A 25,424-nucleotide genomic window follows, 5' to 3' on the forward strand; every position below is an offset into this window, starting at 1 on the left:
ACGACGAGTTGACGAGGAAGAAAATTGCTTTGTCTGATCGGCAGATCTGGCGAGACGGTCTCAGTCTGTCCACATTCAACATTCGACAGTCCCAGTCGCATTCACATTCAGTAGGGACAAAACAAAGGTGGGCGTGCCGCACACGGCCAACCTAAACCGCCTCGGCTGCCCCTCCTCCTCTCCTCCCGCGGAAGCAAGGGAATGAGGCGTCTCGTTTCGATCCGATTTCGGGCCCCGGTTGAGTCTTATTGACGCTTAGTGATGATATCATGACGATGCTCTCGGACGCGACCGATACATATACCATCCCTAAACCAACCATGTCAACTAAACCATCCGCCACCATGTCTCCCACGTATCCGGTCTTTGGGCCGTTTGAACGTACCGACGTCGCCCAAGTACTGGCGCACTGGCGCGCCATTCTCGGCGTGACCATGGTCATCCTGGTCGTCCGATTTGTGGTGCCCATGTTTTTCCGGGACCATTTTGGGGCATGGCGCAATTATCCTGGTCCAAAGGCATCACACTGGTTCTGGGGCAACCAGAGCGAGATCCTCGATTCGTCGCCGCAGGAATGCCATGTCCGATGGCTCGATGAACACGGGCCCGTAGTACGCGTACACAATGTCGGCGGGGGGGACAAACTCATCATCTCGGATCCCACCGCGGCAAACTATATCCTTCTGCATCCCGATGCGTTCATCAAGCCTGCCGGGCCAAATCGGATCCTAACCGACGCGCTGGATAAAGGTCTAGTGACAGTCGAGGGACGGGAACATCGGCGACAGAGGAGGGTTCTGAACCCGGCCTTTGGTTGGGTTCAGATACAGGGTCTGGCTCCAATGATCATGGACAAGGTGGCCGAGATGCGCGACAAGTTTGCCCGCCTCGTCGAAGAAGAGACGGCTGGCACGGGAAAGGTCGGGAAGAGGATGGATGTTCTTCATCATATGAGCGAGACGGCGCTCGACATTATTGGCGAGGCTGGGTTCGGGTACGATTTCAACGCTATTGGCGACGGTAACTCGCCCCTCCGAAATGCGTATACTAGCGCTATTCAGGCCGCATTCAAGTTTGATCCATGGGTCATGCTCACAGTCATGGATGCGCGGTTTGGAGCTATCCCGACCAAGCGGACGCGGACGATGCATAAGGCACGGTCACAGGCGCAGGTCATCGGGCGCCAGATTGTCGCCGAGAAGAAGAGACAGGTTATCGATTACCATAATGACCTGGACAAGAGTTCGCTCGGCAAGGACGTGTTGAGCCTCATGATCCGCGCCAACCTCGATCCCTCTCTGCGTGCCGACCAACGCTTGACTGACCACGAGGTCGTCGCCCAGATCGCCACCATCCTGTTTGCGGGACACGAGACGACAAGCACAGCCCTCATGTGGTGTTTGTACCACCTCTCTCTGAACCAGGACATCCAGCAACGTCTCCGTGAGGAACTGCTTGACGTTCCCGACGAGAGACCAGACTTGTGAGCTCGCCTGACCACCCACCCACCCTGCTAACCTCAGCGATACCCTCATGGCCCTCCCCTATCTCGACAAGGTAGTCCACGAGTCACTGCGCCTCGAATCCCCCGTACCCAACATCGGCCGCGTAGCCACACAGGACGGCGTCATCCCCCTCTCCACGCCAGTTACAGGCCGTGACGGGCGCTCAATTGAATCCATCACCATCAAGAAGGGCGACGTCCTCGAGGTCCCCCTCACATACATGAACACACTTGCTGCAGTGTGGGGACCCGACGCGCGCGAGTTCAACCCCGACCGCCGGGACGCCGGGTTCCCGACCAAGCCCCTCCCCGGTGTGTGGGGTGGGATTATGAGCTTTATCGGCGGGCCACGCAACTGTATCGGACACCGGCTGACGGTGCTCGAGATGAAGGCCGTCTTGTTCGCGCTCCTCCGCAGCTTTGTGTTCGAGCAGCTTCCCGAGCCACCCAAGCTCAAGCGCACGTACATGGTTATCCAGCGGGCTATGGTAGTTGGCGAGGAGGAGTATGGGCCGCAGATGCCGCTGCTTGTGCGCCCGTACGTCGAGACATAGGGAAAATAGGGGAGGTTGTTGCAGGAGGAGTGGTTGTAGGAGAGGTGGTTGTAGGAGGAGAGGTTGTAGGAGGAGTGGTTGTAGGAGAGGTTATTGTAGGAGAGGTTATTGTAGGAGGAGTAGTTGTAGGAGAAGCTGTTGTAGGGGTGGTTGTCCGAGGGGTAGTTGGACGAGTCCTTAAAATAGTGGTTTGGTAGCTGGAATGTCAGAAGGTCTTAAGTGATGTTCGCCGAGCTCTGGAGAATGGTCGGCGCATGGCTGGCGTCGTGTTTGCGCCGTGTTAAGCCGCATTCTACGGAACTGGGCGATGTGCACCCGCTTTGGGCAGCTGGGGACGAATGCCGGTGTGGCTTTATCCGTCATGTTAGTGGCTTTATCCGCCATGTTAGTGGCTTTATCCGTCATGTTAGTGGCTTTATCCGTCATGTTACTGTACATAGTGGCTTTATCCGTCATGTTAGTATGCACCTGTCACCGCATGGTACCGCTCCGCCCACGGCACTGCATTATGACAAACTGGTGTGTGGTCACATACCAGCTCGCGTGGTAGCAGATACCTGTGTCGTGAAGATCTGTGGCCAGTTTAGGAGAAGCATTGAGCGCACCAAGAGACGGTGTCTACATCTGTGACGCCAGCCGGAAAACAGAGGGCGAGACGATCGCATTACCATGTGCAAGGCGTGGTTTGGAGATCCATGGCATGGGGTCCAGACGATGGGAATAGGCTGTCACAACGTCTGAAGAAAACGGGAGATGGTTTACACGTTGTTTCACGAATCGACGCAAAATCATAACTTTCTACCTCTACCATACTGTCTGATTCCCTCGAGGACGCTGGTGTTGTGTCGGGTCTCGTGAACGTGAGACTCATCCGTGCAGTCCAGATAATGAACAATCAGTGTTCTGTCAGTCACGCCCACCGCATCATGCGCGGCGTGCCAAGTCATGCATGTCGTACACGGCCTGCTGTACAAGGCGTGGTCGTTAGTGTTCCTCGCGCTGCTGCCCCTTCTTCCCGGGTGAGCGTGGAACGCGGTTCTTGCGTCCTCCCCGCCGTCCCGTCGTCCCACGGGGCGAGACACCAAGCTGGTCGCGTCCGCCATCGCCCGGCCGTGCCTGCAATTCAGAACGGGGTGAGGTGGCGAGTGTGCTCTTTGCCGGGGCCTGGGGAGGGATCGCGAGGGAGATCATCTCGGGTGAGGTAGACGAAGAGGGCCGCGGCTCGTCCTCTGTCTCAGCGTCATGGGTCGGCTCAAGGACAGATGGCGCGGCCGCCGCTGGTGACGCAAAGATCTGCGCCTCTGGAAGGACAGGCTCGTCGGCGGCGAGCACCTCATCATCATCCTCCTCCTTGCCGACGTAGACTACACTGTCGACGCTCTCCTTACGCGCCATCCCGATACCTGGCGAGGTCGGAAGCTGCGGCACTTCCGGGACGACCTCCTCACCCTCGGCCTCCTTCTCCGCTGTCCAGACATTCGCCGCGCGCGGCGCCTTGCCACGGCTCAGCGTGCCGCGCTTGGTCGTGTTCGCCTTGGGCAGCGGCTTCTCCTCGTCGTAGTCATCTAGTGACGCGCGCGTGCTTGGTGGGCTGAGCGACTCGGATGTGTGCGCTGGGGCCGGCTTGCCCTTCGTCGCGGGCTGGACGGGCGACGTCGTCCACTTGCCCGGGCTCGTGTATCTCCCGAGGTTGTGTTTGAGGCCAGAGTCGGCTGGCGGCGACGACGCTTCGTCCGGCCTGTCGTCGTCGACCATGTCCTCGGCACTTGGCGACTTGTCGTCGTCAGACGGCGTGGCGTCCTTGTCCTCGCCGCCCTCATAGTCCTCGTGTCTCTCCTCGTGACCGTCCTCCTCCTCCTCGCCCTCGTCCTCGGCCTTGTCCTCGTCGTCGTCACCCCACCCATCCCCCATGACCGTGACCTCGTAACCGCTCTGAGGAATGATGAGGAGGTTGGACGACACGAGCTCGTATTTCTCGCAGAGGGCGACGAAGCGCGCATACAGGCTTGTCTCGGCCTCGGCGGTCGCGAACGCCTCTCGGTGATGGAAGTAGGCGTGGCTAAAGATGCGCGACAACCGGCGGAAGAGGGATGGAAAGTGCGCGAGCGACGCGTGCGGGATTTGCAGCCTCGAGGGAAAGTAGTTTGAAGAGTTTAGCAGCGCCGTCGTCGAGTCGACCCTGCTGTCAGATTGTTCTCGCCGTGGCTTACGCATGGAGGATATAATCAATAGCGCAGCACTTGTCAGTGCCTTCGCCGCCGTGCGCGACACAGAGATACTGCCACTCGGCGGCCTTCATCTCGGGACACGTCTCGCGCGAGCACATCTGAACAAGCTGCGTGATGAGCGGCGTCGCGTCGATCGGTATCCGCCTAGCGTCAGTCACATCTCCCGCCGCGCGTACCGAAGGTGCTCGTAGATCCACTAAATGTCAGCACAACCTAAACTCAAACCCACCACATGCTTGTCGGCAGCCTTGGCGTTGTCAGAGGGAACGTCGACGAGTCCACGGATGTCGTGGGGGTCCGCCCGCACCTTGAGGCTGAGATACTCTGCGAGCTGGAAGGGCCCATCAAATGATGAGAGAGGGGGTACAGCAACCTCGGGGTGGACGGGTGGAAAGTCCTACCATTAGAAATCTCTTGTTGTGGAGCTCCAATGGCGAACATGACGGGTCTGGGAACTCACGGTGAGCTTGGAGCCACGCTTGAAGCGGTAGTCTTGCTTTGCGGGAGCGCCGTTTGTCTCTTGGGGTATAATCATGTTGGGTGAGAGTGCCGGCGCGCCGCTGCCTGGGTTTGGAAATGAGCGTGGATGTGTTGCGAGTCCAAGTCTGATACAAGGAAGAGACAAAAGGCGGGTAGGAGAAGGAGAGGAGGTTGGTTTGTTGGTTGATTTGAACAAGTGTTTGGTGGTACTAAGCGAGTTAATGGGTAATAATGATCCAGGGCAGGGGTCAGTTGAAAGGGGTTTGTAAGGGGTGACGAGACGAGGTTTGGTGGTCCAAACCTCAGCCAGCCAGCCGGCCGTGGAGTCAGCCGTAGCCGTATCAGCCGTGGAATGATTAGTATAACCACGTGTCATTATTACCACATTTATTACATTTAGTCCCACCTGGTGACATACTCCAGTGCCTTCCTTCAACTACTGATTCCTGCGTTTCTCTCCATTCCTCTCATTACGTTGCGAGATGGACATTCCCCGCCCCATTGAGCCGGAGGACATACCCCCACTCCTAGCTCTCAACAACGAGCACGCGCAAGCACTGAGCTGGCAAGAACCCGCCCAATTCGACGCCCTCCTGTCCACCGCATTCCACACACGCACGATTGGACCGCTTGGAGCCCCCGCAGCCCTGTTGGTAGCCTTCGACGAGACCGCAGCGTACGACAACCCCAACTTCCGGTGGCTCAAGGCCCACTTTTCAACTTTTGTGTACATTGATCGCGTTGTCGTTGCTGCGTCTGCGGGTGGGAGGGGATACGCGCGCGCCTTGTATGACGACCTTCGAGCTGCGTCCAAGACGAGATTAGTGTGCGAGATCAACGTCCATCCTCCCAATCCCGGGAGTGTGGCTTTCCATACCAAGATGGGATTCAGGGAGGTGGGGCGGGCAGAGCTCGATAATGGCAAGACGGTCGCGTACTTTGAGTGTACGCTGTAGCGCATGCATCCATACCCGAGGGTAGAGGGGGGGGGGGGGCCCTTTGAGCTCGAAATAGTTGGGATACTTGGAGCCCCAGTCCGGCGCAGTCCGGCGCCGGCCCGAATGCACCGATGCCGCATCTTGCCGTCCTGACCCATCGCCGAGAATGGGCCGAGCACGCCGACAGGCCCACACAAACGCCCAAACCCGTGTCGTTGTCGTTCTTCTCATTACCCACTCTACACCACCATGTCCACTTCGACGTTTGACGCACACGTCGTCCTCGCGTGCCAGAACACGCTTGGCGAGGGTGAGTGATGACGTTGTGGCGATTCAACTAGGTGAAAGCAGCTCACACTAGGCATCACATGGGACGACCGCACGCAGCGTTTACACTGGGTCGACATTGACCGTGCCGAAGTACACACCTACGACCCGGCCACCAAAACCCACGCGGCCGCGCATTACCCCGAGAGCGAGTTCATGTCCGCCCTCGCGCCGCGCAATGGACCCGGCTTGGTGGCAGCAACAGAAGCGGCAGTTGTACTGATCGACCCGCCCTTCCCCTCTCCTTATACAGAGGAAAACTCGACTCGGACCATTATCAAGCCGCTCGACCCCGCACATGTCGATGACAAGCTCGTGCGGTTTAATGATGGGGCGTGCGACGCGAAAGGACGGCTCTGGATCGGGTCCATGACCCGTCCGGAGAAACGGGATGGTACACAGAGAGGGGAACTATGGCGGGTTGAGCCTGATGGCACGGCGAGCCGTTTCTTAGAGGAAGTGGGGACGAGTAATGGGATCGACTGGAGTCCGGATAACACACGGATGTGTGAGTGGCGACGGGTATAACCGAATATCCCCCAGACAGGCTCACACCGTTTCACTGGCCCAGTCGCCCACTCCTGCTGACCCCAGACTACATCGACTCGAACGTCAACGAGGTCAGCGTGTTCGACTACGACCTCGAGGCCGGCGTGGCCTCCAACCGCCGCCAGTTCGTCCCGGCCCTGCCTGGACCCAACGGCAACGCACCAGGCGTGTACGACGGGCTAGTTGTCGATGGCGTCGGCAACGTGTGGGTCGCGCGGTGGGGTGACTCCCGCGTCGTCGTCTTCTCGCCTGACGGCAAGCTGCTCGCACAAGTCAACACGCCTGGCGCACGCTCGCCGACCATCCCCTGCTTCGGCGGACCAGATCTGCGCACACTGTACATCGCAACGGCGAATGCCAACCTCGCCGGCCAAGGCGATATTCAGGCCCAGTTTCCAGAGTCTGGAAACGTATTCGGGTTCGACTGTAGTTCCATGGCCGGCGTTCTCGGGCCCGATTGGAAGGGCCGGGTGCGCCACCGGTTCGGGGGATAAATCAATACAGTAAAAAGTAGACAGAGAAACCAAATGACATACAAATGAAACCATGCTATGCTCACATCTAGATCCACTGCGACTTGTCCCACGACGGGTCTGGTGTCAGATGTATCAACATGTAGCAGCTCACCCTGGAGAAAGGCGCAGAGGACCTTGCTCCCGGTTTGAAGGAGGGGGTGACCTGCGACAATCTCGAGGAAACGCTGTAGGCCTTCGCGACGCTGCTCGATCACGTCGTCGGTGAAGCGATTGGTGAACACCTTGCCAGGGAGAGGGGGAATGTTGACACGCGTGCTCTCGCGCTCAAGGATGTCGCGGAACGCCTCAAAGTCCGAGTATCGCCTGCGCACAATCGAATGTTGCACCTTGAACGCGGGGATGTTCGTCTGGTGTCAGCTGACACACAAGGTGCGCACGCACCATGCACACGATCTCGTAATCGGTGAACATGCGCCTCCCGACACCTGGGGTTAGTGGTCGTGTGACGAGTTCCAAACTCTTTATGACGCACCATGTGTGAGGGGGTTGCGGACTTCGATCTCGAGGAAGGATTCTGGTACGGCGTACATCTCCTCGAACTGGGGTCAGTGGCGCAGTTTGGGCGCGGCGCGGTTTGCCACCCACCGTCTGCGGGCGACCAGCGATGCGCGCCATCTCGGAGAAGGTGAGGTGCTCGGAAGGCTCGGCGCGCGCGAACGGCGAGTGAGTGGCGTCGACTAGTTTCAGTTGGATTCAGTCCTCGCAGTGGACATACCAGACGGTTGGGTTGCTGGCGGTTGTTGCATCGCTGGTGTGAGTCCAAGTCCAACAACAACAGCAAGTAACAGATGATCCGAGTGGTGATCTGTAACGCATTCTGTGAGACTGCGAGATTGCGCTGCAATGGGAGCATGACGGTGCCGCCGGCGCACTCGTCGGCGCGTTTTCGACGCAGAATGTCCAGCGATCTCAAGCAACAAGGCCGGGTATGCTGTGCGTGCCCACCTTCCCTCGACAAAGAGTCCGAGCGCGTTCGTGACAACAACCAAGACGGCGCGGACGTACGCGCCCCTCCGCCACTCGCGTAAGAACCAGAGACATACCTGAGACAGAGGACGAGAGTCGATTGCTAAAAGAGGATGAGAAACTGTGCTTGGACGTTGATGACGAGGGCGGAGGCGGTGGCGGCAACCTCTTTGATGGTGGGAGGTGTGAGAGGATCAGTATTTGGTTCCGCTAATGCTTCTGAAAGGTCATTATAATGTGTTGAGTGGATTAGGAATGTGATTGAGCTTGGTGTGGTCTGTGCTGAAGGTGGAGGTGTCGTTCTGGTCTTGTTCAGGGACTGGATATTGGGGTTGGGTAGATTGGTGAATATGATGGTGATGCCGGTTACGCCGGGTGGAACGGAAGGGAAGGTAAGGGACATGGGGGATATGGGGGGATATGAGGGATATGAGGGATAAAGAGGGCAACATGAGGGCAACATGCGGGAAGGGGGGGTAGATCTAGACCGCCAAGCGGCCCAAGGGTGAGGGAAGCAAGAGGGAGGGGGGGGGGGGTTGAGAGATAGTTTCAGGCGCCCATGTGCCTGATGTTGACTGGTAAGCTGTAAAAGCAGCCATTAGTTGAGCCGACCCCGGCCCGATACCCTCAGTCTCAGTCATGGTAGTAGAGACCAAAGACATCACATCACGTTAACCGTCGTCGTCACTCATCCTTTGTTCACACACCCTCTCGTCTATCCTTCCTTCCTTGTCCTCCCTCCAACTCTTTCACCTACCTACTACATCTTCTACGATACAGTACATTGGCCGTTCCTTGTCAGGCGAAGCATTCCTTCGGATCAAACCAAACTTGTTGGATCTTCCCCCAACGCGATCATCCTCCACCCCTTCCCCCCTTCCCCCCTTGTCAACCGCCCTCTTCATCCTTCCCTTTGTACAGGCTCGGCTCATTGTGCAGTTCAGTGCGGTGAGATCCCAGGCTTAGCCTTGGGTGTCCATCGCCCTCATTCAAACTACCAACGTCAAACTGTCACTGCCCTACCACGCGGACAACCCGGTAACCACGCATCCACCTCGCAACTACCGCACCCATACCGCACACTCAACAACACCCCCCTCGACCGCCACTAAGGACTAGTTTGCACACACTCTTTCAGTGTGTTGCATTCACACAAATATGGTACATACTTCACAATCCTCCACACACACTCACACTCCCACTCCCACTCCCACTCTCACTCCCACTCCCCTCTCACCACCACCACGCTCACCGCGTACCCCTCTCTCCCTTAACCATTCACCTACCCCACACCTTCGCGCCACACCCCGGTCTTCACAGTCCGGTGGCGGATCCACTTCTCACTCCCATCGCCGTCGTGAACAGCCCTCACCTTTCCAGTCTGGCAAAAACGAGAATGCAGTCCCAACAAACCTTATCACTTACAAGGGTAGGTCCGGGTTGCTCGCGGGCACTACTAATAACAGGCCGTCGCATTCCGGCACGCATCGACCCAGATGCTGTGAGTTTGGCGGGTGGCCAGTGAGGGTCTGCAGAGGTCACACGAGCCCGCCGCCCGCTTGACTGACACCCAGAGCATCCTTAGAGTCGTCGAGATCATGGCAAAGAGCTTCAACGCGGCCGAACATCACATCACACTAGCGCTCCGCGACGAGAATGACGTCTTGGTGACGCAGCAGAATATTGGTACAATGGTCTCGCAGAAGGAGACACTAAAGTGAGAGGCCCCACCAAGCCAAGCTAACCTTCCTCCAGGCTCGTCTCGGCGCCTGTCACCGAGGCACTCGCCGTCGTCGCCTCCTTGCACACCGCCAAGGGGAAGGATGCGAACGGCGAGGACCCCAACGCCACCACGGCCATCGTGCTGCCCAACAAGGTCGAAGTGCTGCCGCTCAAACTCGCACTCTTCAATCTCCAAAAATATATCAAGGAGGACGACTTTGCCGTCGAGTTCATGCTCAAGGGCGGCGTAGGACTCCTCGTTGAGCTGGTGGAGAAGGTGGACGGCAAGGCAGCCCTCACCGGCAACTCGCTCGCTTACGCCCTGCAGGGCATCCGTGGTGTGATGGATTACGACAACGGCTGGGGCGAGTTCAGCGACGACTTTATCGATCGCGTTCTCATCACCCTCGCGTCGAGTAGCGCTCCCAACGTTGTCCGGCCCGCGACCGTCATTGTGCGCAAGCTCATCACCGCCTCGCCCAAGGGCCACATTGGCAAGGGCAAGCAGCGCGCGCAACAACGCGACGCTGTCAACAACTACGGCTTCGACCGCGTGTTTGGCCGCATCCTCGCCATTGGCCACGAGGTGCCGGGCGAGCACGGCAGCGGCCCAGCCGAGCGGATATTCCGGCCCATTGTCAAGCGCTTGGAAGGGACACGCGACCTTGAGCTCTCGGCCCAGAGCCTCGCGCTCATCAACGCTTCTCTCCGTTCTGCGCACCAGGAGGGCAGTAAGCGCTATTCGGACCTCATTAACGTCATCGAGGTTCTCAACACGAGAAAATATGTTGCGGTGAGTGAAAGTTCAAGAGGGTCTATGAACCTCGCTAACTGACCAGCGCCTCATGTCGACGAGTGCCAACAACATTGTTGAGCCGCGCATCCTGGACTTCCAGACACGATACGCGAACGTCCTGCGGTACCACTCACTCCGACCTGTGCGGCCACAGACGAACCCCACACATGAGCGGTACCTGCGGGAGATCTGGACAGCTGGGCGCCTGGACGAGGAGGACACCGGGGACTTGGCTTCGCCACGACCGAGCATGGCAGACTACCAGGCGTCTAATATCCCAAGAACATGGGACGGGTGGCGGCGCATGGGTCTGTCGATTGACTTTGTCGACAGCACAGACGCGCTGGTCGAGACGGAGCTGTTCCGCGCGGTTGGCGAGCTCGGCCTCCATTGCCTTCACTATTACGCCACGCATGAGGAAAACTTCCGCAGCATCGTGCTCGAGCAGCTGGCGCGCCCAGTAGACCGGCGGTGCCCCATCGGGCGAGCGAGTGCCGAGTGCGTCAAGATCCTTAATGACCACTACAAGGTTACGCAGTCGTCGCAGCGTAGTCCGACGCACTTTACGCCGTTCTTGCTCAACTTCCCGCGCTTGCACACGCTAGTGATGAAGTTCTTCCTTCGCATGTGGCACGACTCGGAGTCGCGACACGACGACTTTGACCGCCTGAGCTACCTCGTGGCAAGTCAGGTGCGGCAGACCCTCGCCGACGAGCACACCAAGACGTGGCTCAACCTCGAGCGCGACTTCCTCAGTACAAACTACCGGAATATCCGCGAGGGCCAGATGGAGATGATCGAGAAGGAAGATGGTCTGCTGGAGCGTGGGGCAGTCGTGGCATTGCGCGGCAAGGTAGCCAAGGAGGCGACCGAGGTCATGTCGAGCCAGCGCGTGATCTGCATGATGCGCGGCAGCTGGTTCAATGCGGTAAACGTGTTGACTGCGGGCATCGACCAGATGGCGCACTCGAGCCCGAACCGGCCGCTGCGGTTCGCCATATTGTCACCAGACAAGCGGACGCTGGCGTGGAGCGCGTTCGCTGCACGGCCCAAGGAGACCCCGACTTTTGGAAGCCTCAAGGAGCACATAGACCTTGCGAACGTCACGTCGGTCAAGCTACAGACCGGGTGCGCTGTCGGCTCGCGTTCGCCAGACCAGGTATCCAAGCTCAGTTTCTCGCTCATGAGTGGCAAGGAGGCGTCGCTACTGGACCTGGACGCGATCCATGCCCAGCAGTTTGCCGAGTGGACGGACGGTCTGCGTGTCATCAAGGCGCACCATGCCAAGACTGCCGCTGCCGCTGTGGCGGCTGCTGCCGCTGAGATTGGGCAGCCGGTACCGGAATCGACAACGCCCCCACCTGAGATGGGCGGCATGACGACGCAGGAGTCGTCCAACTACGTGCGCATCCTCACTGAGCTTGCGCTCAAGATACGACTCCTGGACATTACGGGCGACGGCATCGAGATCCCGCACAAAGTCGGGGTTGGGTCTGCGCCGCGGAGCACCGACTTTTGGTTTGCGAGCTAGCGCTGGCGCTGGTAATCTTGGCATTATGATGTTATAATCTGTGCATGGTTGTGTACAATTGTGGTGTGGTGTTGCGTAATGTGCTGTCGCGCCGTGCGAGGCGTCTAAACTATGGCATATGCAGGCGTCCTCCTCCTAGTCCTCCATGCTCTCCCCGTGCGATTCGCTGCCGATGCTGCGGTCCATCTCGTTCATGAACGCCATGTCCTCCGAGTCGTACTCGGTACTGCGGTCCATATCTTCGATCGACGCATCGAGGTCGGGGGCATCGAGGTCGTCAACGCTAGCATCGAGGTCGACGTCGTCCATAGGTTCAAGGGAGGGCGATACCCCACCGCGGTCCTCCTGTCGGTGGTCATGGTCACTAGGCGTGGGCGACTGGTGTGAGTTTACTTACAGTCTCGAATTTTGCACTAGGACCCTACCCCTACTCACTGGTGCAGCCTCAGCCTCCATCTGCGTATTCCGTCTCCCGATCGGGATGAGAAACCGTCTCCCAAAGTTATTCAGATCCTCCCGCTCCTCATCCAACACACCCTCCTCGTCGCTAAGATCGGCGGCTAGGAGATGTAATGACGCGCCAGCGGCAGGCAGACCGCGTAGTGCGCGGTGTCGGGGGCGGCGGAGGCGATGGGCCGTAGCGGTAAAGGATGCCGAGGATGCCGCGGCAGCAGAATGCTTAAGGCCGGGAGACGGGCCTTGACTGGGGTTGGCGGAGGAGGTGGTGGCAGTGGTGGCAGTGGAGACGGCCCAGCTTGTGCGCAGGCTGGCGTTCAGGCGGCTGCGAGAGGTGACTGGACGGTGCGCGAAGGAGAAGAGCGTGTCTGGTGGGAGTGTGTATGAGGGGAGCATTGTGGATGGGATGTAAGGAGGGAGGAATGAGGAGTGAGATGGAGGTGTAATGTTTGGCTCTGATGCCAGCGTCAGCCGATTAGGACCCGCCTAATACTTGGGCCGATTAGGCCACATCAGATTCCGTCCTAATTGCCGTCGCCACCCAAATGAGACGCACCCCAAATGACATCAGCTCTTAACACCTCCCACATCTCTCCTCTCCACATCCGCAAGCCCATGGCAGAATACCTTCTTGGGTTGATGCTGGTCGCGCAGTCGTCGCGCGACCGCCATGTGTTTCGCTACCCTCCGGACCCGACGTCGCCGAGCGACCGCCTCAGCCAGCCGATATACAGTCGCGCAACGTATACCGCGCAAGACAACACCGTCGACCGGTCGATGAATGCTGCGCGGCTCTTTTCGCGTCGCGACGGCCCACGTAGGAGTGGTCGGCTGGGCGCATTTAGCGGAGGCGGAGTGAGTGGGTTCTCGGGCGGCCTAGATGAGGGGAGCCTAGCGCGCTCAATGACGGGACGGAGTGGGAGCGCACACTCTTTCGGCACAGACAACATGACTCCGATCGAGAGTAGCAGTTCAAACTCGGACGACTCGGATATCGACACGATATGGGGCCCTTCCAAGTATCACTCGGAAGCTCATCATGGAAAACCCCACCATCCCGCCGGTAACCATGCTACACACCCACCGAGGCGGTACTCTAGCGAGAGCGAGGGACGGAGCGGTCTCGTCAACTCTGTCACAAAGGGGTTTACCGAGATCAAGCCGAATCCAAACCTCGATAGACGGGGGAGTGTGATATCCACGGAAACGGCCAAGAAGAAACACCATGTCACCCCCCTCGAACAGCAGTACAATTTCAGCATGGGTTATTCGCTCGAGTTTCTCTCCGACCTCCTCTCCCCGCGCCGAGCGGCATGTAACCGCAAATTCTCCATCACCATCAACGAGCTCATCTTCATGGGCCATCCAGTGACTGCGGGTCCGGATGGCAAGTGGGCCTATCCAGCTGGAGATAGCGACGACGACGAGGATGACCGGCTTCGTGGGAGGAGGAAGGAGGCTGGGCCCGTCAAGGCGGTCGAGGAGATCCAGAAGGAGGAGACACCGAAGAATGGACGTAAAGACCAAGCGGGGCTGACTTTGTTCCACCTCGTTTTGATTCTCGATAAACCCGATCCAAAGCCCGGCCAAGTCTTCACAGACTGCCTCGACATCCTGTACCGCGAAGTAGCATTCAAGTGGACCGCCGCGGCGTTTGCTCTCCAAGTAAAGGACAACTGGGTCGGGCGCGAAATCAAGAAACTCATGGCGATCCGTGAAAAGGCCATGGCCGACGGCATACCCGTCAACGAATGCCTGCGCATATGTATTGAGAAGAGCCAACTCGCACAGAGCCTACACGAACTGTATGGCACGCTGCACAAGATAAAATCGCGCCCGCTCAACGGACACTTTTCCCGCGTCTCTACAACAATCAAAGTCCCCGTTGGGCCCATACCCATCACCCTTGTTGTTCCCCCGATAACAACAGACGCCGAGCAACTCATGGTCGACCGCGACGGCGATTCTGATAGCGACCTGGACTCATGGGAGTTTGCTGGTCCTGACGGCGCGCTCATTGCTAAGCAGCCGGGGTTCCGGGTCGAGCCGTGGAAGACGCTGTTGTTGCTTGACGAGGACGAGGTTCGGCCGCGCAGACGACGTGAGCAGGAGCGCAAACATGCCGAGGAGGAGGAGCTTGTCGACCTCCTCGTGAGCCACTGTGACGTCTCGAAACCCCTGCATGAGATTGCGCATCTTATGCGGTGTGATCTTGAGGGCGTGGTGATTCCGCTCGCCAGGGAACTGGTTCAGAACAAGCGGGCGGTGTTTATCGATGTGGTGAACATTCGTCTGCGTACAATTCTCATGTCTTCGACTATTGTGGATCATTCGTGAGTCTGTCGGCGACCGCTCCGTCGGCGCTCTCCTGCACCGCTCACGCCAGCCTCCCAATCACTCATCACTCTGTGCGCTTTTCGGTCGCCTTCCCAAAACTGCCACCCCTCATTCCACTCCTAACGATGATTTCCGCCGCCCCGGTCCCCTTCCGCAACCTCCTCCCCGTCGAAGCCCTCAACGAACCTGTAAAACGCGACCCGTGGATACGCGCCGTCGCCTGGCTCCTGCGCAACGACCTAGTGATCCAAGCCCACGTCCGCGCCCGCGTAATAGCCAGCGCAAGCGTAAAAGAAGCAGCCTGGCTTAAACTGTGGCATCGCCGCCGCCGCCGCTGGCTTCGAGAGCGAAAGATGAGCGTGGCAAGTGGGGGCAGTGCGCGTTCTCGTCCCTCTTTCGGGGAAGGAAGTGTTGGCAGCGGAAACGCCATCGCTGTCAATGCAGCCAAAGCCACCTCGCCTGATCGCGATGGCTGGGCGGCCCGCGTACCCAAGACCCCACTGGCCGTAACCCGAACCCTCAGTGTTGGGGAGACTGCTGATGCGGAGAGCGAGTACGATCTTGATTCGGATGATGGGCTCGACGACGACGGGGATGGCGACGAAGAGAGCGGCGCAGCCGGTCGCTGGCGCTTGCTCAGGCCTCCACTTGGGCCTGGGATTGAACGCTGTCTTGCTACGGCCAGCTATAGTCTAGACGAGCCTGAGCCGGTCAAGACGCCCATGTTTGGGGCGAGCTTCATCTTCCACCCGGCACAGGCACAGAAGGACGAGGCGCGGTGGCTCCGCGTTGTGCGTGAGCGCACGCCCGATCCCGTGTTGCGTAGTCGCTTTGACCTGTGCGTGCAGTACTTTGACGGGGTGACGACATTCGAGGAAATCGTATTCCGCACCGGCCTGACACGGCGTGAATTGGACCGCATTGCCATGGTATACCGCGACGACGTAAGCCCATCTCGCTCTCGTTGATCTTGCTGACACTAGCTCATGATTACAATCCACTCTTAGCTAAGCAGCCAAGCCAAGGCAAGCCCGCCGCCCGAGGCGGTGGCGCGCAATTACTCCAGTCCAACCTTGCCTCTTACCTCTTGCCTCCTGCGTTCCTGATTTGATTGATATGTACCCGTGACTAGTTACAACTGCATGCTGGTGCTACAAACATATGCGTACTCGGACTGGAATCGTGACAACGGGGATCGTGGAGGGTCTTGGGTCTTGAGGGCGGCCGGATCGATCAAACATACTGGGTATCCATGAAGAGTGCGAGCGAGTGCGATCAAGCGCAGATGCTGTCAATCTCGGCCAGAGCCTGGCGGCTCACATCGTCCTTGCCCTCGTATGCGTAACGTGCGTACGCGACGTAGACATTCATGCAGTACTGCTTTGCCTCGGCCGAGAAGCTGGCGCGGCGGGGTGCCCAGCCCTCTTCCTTGTCACGAAGGTCTGGGGTTAATTTGTCACTTGGAGCGGGGGTGGCAAACACTCACCAAGTTCCCCCTGGGTAGCCTGGAACGCATAGTCTGTAAGCTGTTGTCAGCCCCTGTTTCATTACTCTCTTTCAACTCACAATGTTGCTCAGGTGTCCCTTTGGATGCAGTGCCGGCACGCGATGCGAGTCGACAACTGCCGCGACCCTTGTGAACTGGTCCTCTGTGATGTTGTGTGTCATTATTGTGGTTGTGGCTGTGGTTGTGGTTGTGGTGGTGGTTGTGGTAGTAGTAGTGGTTGTGGTGATAAGATGATGAAGAGAAGGCTAGAAGCAACGAGTGGCGGCTTCTTATAGTGTTGGGGGGGGGTGTTGGGTGTTGGGTGTTGGGTGTTGACAGAGTGACGGGATGGGGGATGGGGCGATGACTCGGTTCCGAAGTCCCCGAGGTTGTTCCTGAGTCAGCCGAGCAGTGCTGTCATATCCCAACCCCAGCCCCGTGCCTGTTTTGATCCCTTGATAGATTGCCATGTGTCAGGTGATGCTTATCGGCTACGTCGACGTCGTGAAGAGAAGGCTTGAGCTCACCCGATTGACTGATCAGGGGGTCATGGACTAATTCAATGACCGCTTCGCACAGCTGGACGCGATCGAGCGAGTAGGGAGCGATGCGATGGAATGAGGCGCTTGGATTTGGAGATCACATTGGATTGTGCTCTGTGCGTGGCGGTGACTTTGACTTTGGAGCCTTCGAGGTCGCCGACAAGTTTGTTTGGTGCGAGCGGTGCGAGCGGTGCGAGTGAACGCCACGTTGTCATACCCCACACAGACACAATCAGCAGATCCGAGCTGCGGCTGTGTATCTAAGGATCGTCAGAGACAACATGCCCCACGCAGCGGGCCTTAATTGATAAGACTGATAGTGTGCATACTACACTGTTTCACACAACCACCGCGGCCACCCAACAGCAACAGGGTGGTGAGATAACCTAGCAGTGGCCGATAACGTCCCTCTGCACCCACTACACCTATGCATACCCCACTACTTGTCCATCCTCTGGTACCCAGACGTGTCGATACGCGGCACCTCAATGCATTCGATAACCATACGCTGCCCACGGCCACGGCCAGAGCGAGCCCACTCAACCCCCTTCGAGTCGCCTCTCCCGCCCTGGCCATTGTCCTTGGACCCACGACTCGACCCGTCAGACACGGGAATAGGCGACCCCACAGCACCCGTACGCCGGGCCGTCTGCCGCCGAGTAATGCGCACCGCCTCCGTCTTGACCTTGCGCTGCGTAGCGACTCTTTGGCTAGACCGCGGCGTCACCGGGTCGCCACCTGTACGCCGCGCCATCGCACGCTTGGTTCCGCCATCCGGTCCAGGAAGGGAGGCGTCCTTTCGCTTCCGCTGCAACGGGTCTTGTACAATCGCCGCCTCCACCAGGAGGACAATCTCCTCGCTTGGCGTTTCCCTCTCCTCCTCCGTCTCTTCCTCAGCGTCCCCCCGCTTCCCTCCCTGCGGCGACGCCTCACGCGTCTCGGCGATATTCTCATCCTCGTTCCCAATCACCTCGAGCATGTGTAGCGGGTGAACAACGTGGATTTCCGGGTTCTCTGGCGCGACGCACATCTTGAGCACCTTGGCATGCGCCAGTTCCTGGTACCGCTCAGTCCGGTACGACTTGCCCAGCGCTGGTAATGTTGTCAGCTCAACCGTCGCTATTGAGGCCGGTAAAGCCTCAGGAGGAGAGAGCGCCGCCTCTGACGGGCAGTCGACGCGCGGACGCGGCTGATCACCGTCTTCGTGATTCCGTACCACATGGCGGTATAAGTGGCTAATAGTCGACGAGCGCAGGTGGCAGTCTGATGTCAGCCGAAAGTTCTGTCATCATCACAGGTTACCTTCATACGGGCAAACAAGCTTCTCGCACACGTGCATGGCCAGCATGTGCTGCTCAAGCTTGCCCGCAGTGCGGAACGACGCGCTGTCGCAATTACCCCAGTAGCACTTGTAGAGCTCAAGGTTGCCAAAGGTGAAGGCGGCCTGTCCCGCATGGTTTCTGGCCAGCACATGTCTGAGCAGCTTGGATTCGGACGCCATCTCTGCCTCGCACCCCTTCCACTCGCAAACGTAGTTGCCAAGCCGGTTAAGCAGGCTGTCCCGGGCGAGCACACTCTTGAAGGGCTCACGCATCGGCGGCTCGGGAGGATGCGCGAACCGGTCCTTGATCACCTCCGGCTCACGGATACGTTGAGCTGTCCCGCGCGAGATTGAGGCAGAGATGATCTTCGTCACCGGGTAGGTCTGGGCAGCGCGTGGCCGGCGGCTGACCCTCTCAGGCTCCAAGTACGGATCAGCATCGTCTCTAAACGGGTCTGGTGTCAGCAATGCTAGGCTAACCAACAAACGCACCGTACACCCCGCGCGCAATCAACTGCTCACGCCTCGTCCGCGAGATTGGTACGACTACCATTGCTCGGTTGATCGGCCCGATTCTCTTCGGCTGCGCGTGCGCAGCAGCCTGCGGACCAGGTGCATCTAAAGCAGAAGGTGATGCAACGGGTGTCTTGGACGTTCCGTTCGAGGTACTCGCCAAAGTGCCGGTCTGCGGGGTGCCAGCTCGCCCAACGGGCAACACTACGTCAGAAATGCCACTGGGGCCCGGCGTGGCGGAGCTCGCCGAAGTGGGAGCTGGAGCAACACTTCCCATAGGGCTTGCGAGCCCAACCACCGCTAGGTTCTTCGGTTCTAGAGGCCGCGGCGAATTGCGGGCAGGCGTTTTCTGTGGCTGGCTTGGGCTAGCTCGCTGGCTCCTCGATATGCTGGCCGGTCCGCTCGAACTAGCCCTCGCCGGTTGCGCGGCGATGGCCCTGACCACTTCCACCTGGCTAGGAGGAGCTCTAACCGGTTGACCGAAGCCATTCTGCCGTGACCTAGTCGCCGTCGCCCTCGCCACAGCCTGCAGCGCCGCCAACGTCGCGGGATACAAGTCGGGATCGATTCCCTCTGACAGAATGGCGGGACGTACCGCAGCCTCGCGTTCTCCACCGGCTGCGATCTGCAGCTTACCAGTTCCAGGCGGACGTCCGATCTTGGGCGGTTGAGACGCGGGAGTCGGTGAAGCTGCGGCTGCAGGCTGGGACGACGGCCGCGCGGCTGGGTCAGTTGGGGCTTGGGCAGCAGTTGCAGTTGGCGCTGGCGCCGTCGAGGGCGCTGGTTGAGATGTCAGTCCGGGCTGCGATGGCCCCGCCTCAGGAACAGGACGAGCCGCAGGATGAGTAGTGACCGTCGGATGAGAAGGCCATGGGCGAGCCTGACGCGGAGCGTCGTTGCCTGCACCGAACCGCATAGCAGATGGAGCCACTGCTGCGGCTGACGCTTGTGTCTCAGGCGTGCGTACCTGTGCGGCCTGCGGATCCTGGCTTGACTGGCTGTGTTGAGAGTTCCAAACGCGCTCCGACGCCTTTGCAATGACGTACACAGGCCCAGCTCCGGCCATCTCCTCCCGGCGAACATAGCCCTCGCTGTGGCCTGAGGAGATGTTGACGGCTTTGCGAGGGGTTGAGACCTGCGAGGCGGAGATCGGAACCAATCTAGTCCCATTAGGGGTTCTTGGCGTCGTCGGCGCGGGTGCGTGGCCAGGAGATGCGCGGCCAGGAGCTGCTGGCGTCGCAGGTGGGGTCTGGCCAGCCAGGGACGCGACAGGCCTCGGTGCTATTGGAATAGGCCGAGGAGGCCTAACAGCGGTTTGAGCGGCCGCAGGAGGCCTTGCTGCTTGAGCGTGTGGCGCAGGTAGTTTGGCCACTTCAGCCGGGCCAGGCGCTGGAGTAGATGGCCTCGCCGCTGGCGGTCTCGCAGCTGACTGTCTCGCAGGCCCTGCCGACAGCGCTGAGACGGCATCAACTTGGGCACTGCGAACAGCCGGAGGCGCTACTTGAGTTTCTGGCCGCTGGGAGATTGGGGCCGCGTACTGAGCTGGACGCTGCCTAACCGGTGCGGGCGGTGCTGGCCGGGGGGAGGCCTGAGAGGCTTGACGCGGAGCATGGCCCAGCGCTGAAGCCTGGAGAGGACGCTGGGGCACGGCCGACCCGGATTCCTCACTTGGCCGCGGCACAGTCGACAGCGCCTGGGGAGAGACCGCGCCTTGAGGGGCCTGTAGCTGCGCTGTCGGCGCTGTCCCAGAAGGGGTGAGAAGCTGCCTGCTCCAAAGCTGCTGCACCCCGTGGGCCAGAGGTATCCCAGTGGACGAAGCGGTGGTCACCTGCGGCTGCTGCGCCCACGACTGTGGGGGAGAGGCGGCCGTTGTGTTGACCTGCGGAGTCGCGGAAGGTCTCGGCTGCTCTGGCTGAGATTGAGGGCTTTGTTGCGGCTGAGCCCCATGCTCGAAAGGCAGAGATGGTCTCCTCGAGTTTCCCAGTGAGTGTGATCCTCCAAACTGTTGGGAATGCTCTCCACTACCTTCCCGTACGCTACCCCGTGCTGTCTCGAACTTGTGCGCAAACATGCGCAGCTGAGAGAATGACTGCTGGACACTGTCGCGTCTGCCATGCAGAGATGTCCTGGTCTGCGACGTCGGCGAGCCCAGGATGGGTCGGGACGAGGAGGGAGTGGCAGAACGATCGAGAACCGTGGCCGCGTTCTGAGCCGGGGAAGGGAAAGTCGCTGGACCAGTGGGAGGGTACGTCGACTGCGTCTGGCTGTCTGAGTACAGGCCTTGCGACGGGTCCTGCATTGGCTGGCCTTGCGAATGACGATTAGCCAGATACCCCTGGGCCGGGGGTTGATGGGCGAGTGATTGATAGCTCTGGTTGCCTGGGGGATTGTGTTGAGGTTGTACAGTTTGTGAATGCTGCCCTCCGAAGGATTGAGATCCGCCGTCCAAAGCCCGCCCGGGCATCAGACTCGACCACGTCTGGCCGATGTATCCTTGTGGTGCGCCGGATTGTTGTTGTGGGTAGTGACCATCTCTGACATCAGCCCCGCCGCGCCACGCAAGTACTCACGGATAGCCCGTCCCTTCCGACATGGCGTACCTTTGAGGATGGGTGGAGTGTACCCCGCGCCGTGTTGAAGGCTGACAAGAAGTTGGGCCGAGGCAGAGAGTTCGTGTAGAGATAAGGGTAGATGGATGCACGTGACGCAATATAGAGGTAGATGTTGATGGACCTTCCCTCCGCCATTGGGGAATGGCACCAAATAAGTTAATCGTTACGTCGATTCACGTGGGATCGACGTGGAAATGCCCCCGCTAATCAGGCTTCTTAAATGCTTTGAAGAATTGTAAGAACAAGAATCAAGGTGATTAGAGTGCGGATTGGGGACGATTAGGAGGTTTCCAATTTGAGTATGGGTTTTCCAACGACGGAAGCCGAGTGCCGCCCGGTACATGCGGAGACAACAGAGGTGGACTCGTCTACCTGCAATAGGGACCTCCACTCACAGCAGTGGGCAAGAAATGTGGGGAGCAGGGTAGTTACCGCCCAACTTCCTCCAATCTTCTCTTTCACCATTGTCACTCTCCTCACTCACTAACATGCTCCTCACCTCGGCCCTCGACACCGCCCGAACAGCGTCCGCACGACGCCTCATCGCCCGTGCCGTGAGCTCCCTCTCGCTGATCAAAAGCTGACTCCAGGCGACCGCCAGCTCGTCGCGATGCCTCGCCACAGCGACCGACGGCGCGCCAGAGGCCACGCCGAAGCGGCGATTCCCCAAACTCGACGACGGGTTGACGTTGGGTGACTTTGTCTCTGGCGAGCCCCTGCCGGACCCGTCGGAGCGTGTCGTGCTCGGCAACACTTCCCAGTGAGTCCCCCTCTGACGATCGGTCTGACTTCTGGCCCCGTCTGCCGTCCTTCCTGAAGCACCCGATCCCGCGCGGCAAGTCGTACACTTCCATCAAGCAGGACCTGCGCGGCCTCGGCTTGCACACTGTGTGCGAGGAGGCCAAGTGCCCTAACATCGGCGAGTGCTGGGGTGGCGGCAAGGGCACGGCGACTGCCACCATCATGGTAGGTCTCATTGTTGCGATGGGGTCTGACGCCAGCTCATGGGTGACACGTGCACGCGTGGCTGCCGATTCTGCTCGATCAAGACGTCGCGCGCGCCGCCTCCGCTGGACATCCACGAGCCCGAGAACACGGCCGAGGCCATCTCGCGCTGGGGTCTGGGGTACATTGTCCTGACGTCTGTTGACCGCGACGACCTCGTCGACGGTGGTGCGGCGCACATTGCCAGCACGATTAGCAAGATCAAGCAGAAGGCGCCAAAGATCCTTGTCGAGGCGCTCACCCCTGACTTTGCAGGCAAGGGCGAGGAGACGATTGCGATGGTCGCGACTTCGGGCCTCGACGTGTTTGCGCACAACGTCGAGACGGTTGAGCGGTGCACGCCGTTTGTGCGTGACCGCCGCGCCAACTTCCAGCAGTCTCTTGACGTTCTCATCACTGCCAAGCGTTCGGCCGAGGCTGCCGGCAAGGAGATCCTCACCAAGACTTCTATCATGCTCGGCGTTGGCGAGCACCCGGACGAGATTACGGAGGCGCTCAAGCGTCTCCGTGAGGCCGAGGTTGATGTGGTCACGTTCGGCCAGTACATGCGCCCGACCAAGCGTCACATGAAGGTCGACCGGTATGTCGAGCCCGACGAGTTTGCCAAGTGGAAGCAGGTTGCCGAGGAGATGGGCTTCCTTTACGTCGCGTCGGGTCCTCTGGTTCGCTCGTCCTACAAGGCTGGCGAGTTCTTCATCGAGAATGTCCTCAAGAAGCGCCGTGCGGCGGCTGCTGAGCGCGCCACGGCCGAGCTCTCTGCCGCCGGTGCCAAGGCCGACGAGGTCTCTGTCTAGATGGACACACGCAGAGCTTGGCCTGCCCGATTCAACTCCATACACATGTAGACCACTGTACACTAGACTCGATGCAGCGTTATTTCGGAAGCGCTCGTGGGTAGATGGGAGCGTGTGGGTATTAGGATTGGGCATTAGGCGAGCGCTAATACATTTGCTTCCGCTGATTAGGGCTTGAAACCTGTGTGTTGCTTTCATCTCGCGTTTCGGGCTTGCAACAACACCCTATTCTATTCTCCTCAACTCATCCATCCATCCTGGAGACGTGCATCCGCACGCCGACCAGCATGCCTGCCCCATCATTTATGGGAATCTACCCGCCAGATTCCGTGCAGGTGAGCTATCTCTACCTCACCAGCTGACACCCAGGAGGTGCACCAGTCGCTTCCTCTAGACCCGCTAGGTCCAGGCGCGGCCGACCTCCTAGCCGGCGACGTCGAGTACCGCCTACACTACCTCCTGCAAGAGGCGAAAAAGTTCATGGTGCACGGTAAGCGCACGACGCTCATGCCCGAGGATATAGAGCACGCGATGGAGGCGCTGAACATTGAGGTGCGTTGTCAGCTCCTTGGAAGACGTCTGCTGATGTCAGCCCGTGATTGTGCCGCCACGCCCGCTGCCGCAGGCGCCGTTTCTGGCAGTTCCTATTCCATCAGGAACTAGTGGCGCTCAGCAGCAGCTCTACACGGTCGTTGATGATGAGATCGACTTTGCGACATACCTCAAGGAGCCGCTGCCGCCCGCGCTGGCGAACAGCGCAGGTGTCAAGTGGAAGGCACACTGGCTGGCTGTCGAGGGTGTGCAGCCCGCGATTCCAGAAAACCCCGCACCCAGCTCGCGTGCCGGTCGTGAGCTTGACCCACAGTACTTTAGCTGACAGCAGCCTCGCGCCTGCCCGCGCCGACAACTGGTGCCGCGTCCCTCCGTCCCTCGGCCAAGCAGCACCTGACGACCGAGCTGCAGCTCTACTTCTCGCGCCTGACTGCAGCGCTTATACCAACGCTTGCACAGCTACCCAACCTCCCCGGCAACTCGGCGCCGGGTGCGCCGCAGTACTCGTTCCCAGACGCCGAGAGGCACCGCCTAGCTGCACTGGCGAGCGTGCGTTCGGACGCGGCTGTAGCTGGTGTGCTCGCGTATCTTGTCCGCTGGGTTGCTGAGAGCATCAATAAGACGCTTATGGGTGCAACAGGCACTATCGGGTGCCTCATCGACGTCGTCGAGGCTATACTCGACAACGACGTGCTCTTCGTTGAGCCCTACGTGAGCTGGTCTGCATTGGAGTAAGCTGACAGCAGTTGCACCAGTTCCTGGGCCCGCTCCTTTCCATCCTCTTGACCGTGCCTCTCGGCCCACATCCCACGCCCTCTGGCATGTCGCCGAGCCCATTCGAGCTGCGCACGCGCGCCGCCGACGTCCTGGCCAAGCTCGTCAACCTCTACGCCAACGGCTACCCTGGCCTGGTCCCACGCCTCCTCTCGACGCTCAAAAAGGCCCTTACAGCCAGTCCCTTCCCCTCTCCCCTTGGTGCGGAACATCCCCCTGCCGGGCGGTACGAGGGCGCGGTACTAGGCATCGGCGCGTGTGGCGTACACGCTGTCCGCGAGGCCGTGTGGGGAACCAACGGCGACGGGCTGGGCGCCATCAACGACCTCATTGGCCTCCTGTACCCTGGCGAGGGGCGGAAGAACAAGGCACCTCTAGTCCGCGCAACGATGAAGGCGCTGCTACTGCTTACGGTACCCAAGCCCGAGGGAGTAACTGCTCCTGCACCCGACGCGGCGGCCGTGGCGGAGGCGTTTGGACCACACTTTGTGCGGGCGTTTGAGAAGCGGCCGTGGCAGGCACAGGAGCTCATGCGTCTCCGGAATGGCGGTGGGGCCGCTGAGGCGGAGGTTGATGCGGCGGGTGAGGAGGATGACGAGATGGAGGAGGTGCAGGCTTAGGCCTGTTGTATCATATCGAGCATGTATTAGTGCGGCGCGTGGGTGCTGTATTCTGATCGTTATTGCTACACCACGACAGGCGGCTCGTTGGTGCTGCCGCATTGGCTGTCATCTGCGACGTCCCGGTCGTCTTGGTCGTCTTGGCTCTTCGACGTCCGTCCACAACCTTTGCCCAAGTCGTACTCCCCGATGATGCCATGTCCCGAGACACTCAGTACAGCCTATGCATTACCTTTTCTCATGGGTATTTGGTTCCCTCGACCCAATCCTTAATCGACCCC

The 25,424-nt window shown here is 59.5% G+C and overlaps 12 protein-coding genes across 12 annotated transcripts; 7 read left to right on the forward strand and 5 right to left on the reverse strand.

Moving 5' to 3' along the window:
- Positions 1-344: 344 nt before the first annotated feature.
- Positions 345-2,058, forward strand: CcaverHIS019_0505360 (uncharacterized protein; the record flags this gene model as incomplete). Its single annotated transcript, XM_060601706.1, has 2 exons — positions 345-1,483; positions 1,524-2,058. The coding sequence occupies 2 exons, from the start codon at positions 345-347 to the stop codon at positions 2,056-2,058; spliced, it is 1,674 nt and encodes a 557-aa protein (XP_060458173.1).
- A 984-nt stretch (positions 2,059-3,042) lies between these two features.
- On the reverse strand, positions 3,043-4,821 carry CcaverHIS019_0505370 (uncharacterized protein; the record flags this gene model as incomplete). Its single annotated transcript, XM_060601707.1, has 5 exons — positions 3,043-4,237; positions 4,269-4,430; positions 4,463-4,482; positions 4,516-4,683; positions 4,747-4,821. The coding sequence occupies 5 exons, from the start codon at positions 4,819-4,821 to the stop codon at positions 3,043-3,045; spliced, it is 1,620 nt and encodes a 539-aa protein (XP_060458174.1).
- Positions 4,822-5,248: 427 nt separating this feature from the next.
- CcaverHIS019_0505380 (uncharacterized protein) lies at positions 5,249-5,722 on the forward strand (the record flags this gene model as incomplete). Its single annotated transcript, XM_060601708.1, has 1 exon — positions 5,249-5,722. One exon carries the CDS (start codon positions 5,249-5,251, stop codon positions 5,720-5,722), a length of 474 nt encoding a protein of 157 aa, XP_060458175.1.
- A 231-nt stretch (positions 5,723-5,953) lies between these two features.
- CcaverHIS019_0505390 (uncharacterized protein) lies at positions 5,954-7,074 on the forward strand (the record flags this gene model as incomplete). Its single annotated transcript, XM_060601709.1, has 3 exons — positions 5,954-6,014; positions 6,066-6,539; positions 6,626-7,074. 3 exons carry the CDS (start codon positions 5,954-5,956, stop codon positions 7,072-7,074), a joined length of 984 nt encoding a protein of 327 aa, XP_060458176.1.
- A 67-nt stretch (positions 7,075-7,141) lies between these two features.
- On the reverse strand, positions 7,142-8,848 carry SNX3 (uncharacterized protein; the record flags this gene model as incomplete). Its single annotated transcript, XM_060601710.1, has 8 exons — positions 7,142-7,173; positions 7,208-7,463; positions 7,498-7,541; positions 7,589-7,655; positions 7,702-7,793; positions 7,832-7,864; positions 8,160-8,185; positions 8,844-8,848. The coding sequence occupies 8 exons, from the start codon at positions 8,846-8,848 to the stop codon at positions 7,142-7,144; spliced, it is 555 nt and encodes a 184-aa protein (XP_060458177.1).
- Positions 8,849-9,240: 392 nt separating this feature from the next.
- On the forward strand, positions 9,241-12,131 carry CcaverHIS019_0505410 (uncharacterized protein; the record flags this gene model as incomplete). The annotated part of the gene is made up of 6 exons (XM_060601712.1): positions 9,241-9,243; positions 9,463-9,511; positions 9,549-9,583; positions 9,657-9,799; positions 9,838-10,597; positions 10,644-12,131. 6 exons carry the CDS (start codon positions 9,241-9,243, stop codon positions 12,129-12,131), a joined length of 2,478 nt encoding a protein of 825 aa, XP_060458178.1.
- Positions 12,132-12,266: 135 nt separating this feature from the next.
- CcaverHIS019_0505420 (uncharacterized protein) lies at positions 12,267-12,983 on the reverse strand (the record flags this gene model as incomplete). Its single annotated transcript, XM_060601713.1, has 2 exons — positions 12,267-12,509; positions 12,567-12,983. The coding sequence occupies 2 exons, from the start codon at positions 12,981-12,983 to the stop codon at positions 12,267-12,269; spliced, it is 660 nt and encodes a 219-aa protein (XP_060458179.1).
- Positions 12,984-13,148: 165 nt separating this feature from the next.
- Positions 13,149-15,931, forward strand: CcaverHIS019_0505430 (uncharacterized protein; the record flags this gene model as incomplete). Its single annotated transcript, XM_060601714.1, has 3 exons — positions 13,149-14,920; positions 14,974-15,868; positions 15,908-15,931. 3 exons carry the CDS (start codon positions 13,149-13,151, stop codon positions 15,929-15,931), a joined length of 2,691 nt encoding a protein of 896 aa, XP_060458180.1.
- A 268-nt stretch (positions 15,932-16,199) lies between these two features.
- On the reverse strand, positions 16,200-16,592 carry CcaverHIS019_0505440 (uncharacterized protein; the record flags this gene model as incomplete). The annotated part of the gene is made up of 3 exons (XM_060601715.1): positions 16,200-16,366; positions 16,411-16,450; positions 16,491-16,592. The coding sequence occupies 3 exons, from the start codon at positions 16,590-16,592 to the stop codon at positions 16,200-16,202; spliced, it is 309 nt and encodes a 102-aa protein (XP_060458181.1).
- A 799-nt stretch (positions 16,593-17,391) lies between these two features.
- On the reverse strand, positions 17,392-21,085 carry CcaverHIS019_0505450 (uncharacterized protein; the record flags this gene model as incomplete). The annotated part of the gene is made up of 5 exons (XM_060601716.1): positions 17,392-18,215; positions 18,255-18,728; positions 18,766-18,958; positions 19,382-20,698; positions 20,822-21,085. The coding sequence occupies 5 exons, from the start codon at positions 21,083-21,085 to the stop codon at positions 17,392-17,394; spliced, it is 3,072 nt and encodes a 1,023-aa protein (XP_060458182.1).
- Positions 21,086-21,886: 801 nt separating this feature from the next.
- On the forward strand, positions 21,887-23,197 carry CcaverHIS019_0505460 (uncharacterized protein; the record flags this gene model as incomplete). Its single annotated transcript, XM_060601717.1, has 4 exons — positions 21,887-21,952; positions 21,989-22,125; positions 22,160-22,364; positions 22,400-23,197. 4 exons carry the CDS (start codon positions 21,887-21,889, stop codon positions 23,195-23,197), a joined length of 1,206 nt encoding a protein of 401 aa, XP_060458183.1.
- Positions 23,198-23,484: 287 nt separating this feature from the next.
- taf6 (uncharacterized protein) lies at positions 23,485-25,143 on the forward strand (the record flags this gene model as incomplete). Its single annotated transcript, XM_060601718.1, has 5 exons — positions 23,485-23,532; positions 23,567-23,749; positions 23,790-24,045; positions 24,081-24,460; positions 24,496-25,143. The coding sequence occupies 5 exons, from the start codon at positions 23,485-23,487 to the stop codon at positions 25,141-25,143; spliced, it is 1,515 nt and encodes a 504-aa protein (XP_060458184.1).
- Positions 25,144-25,424: the final 281 nt, after the last annotated feature.

This window comes from Cutaneotrichosporon cavernicola (genome assembly GCF_030864355.1).
Source record: "Cutaneotrichosporon cavernicola HIS019 DNA, chromosome: 5".
NCBI lineage: Eukaryota > Fungi > Basidiomycota > Tremellomycetes > Trichosporonales > Trichosporonaceae > Cutaneotrichosporon > Cutaneotrichosporon cavernicola.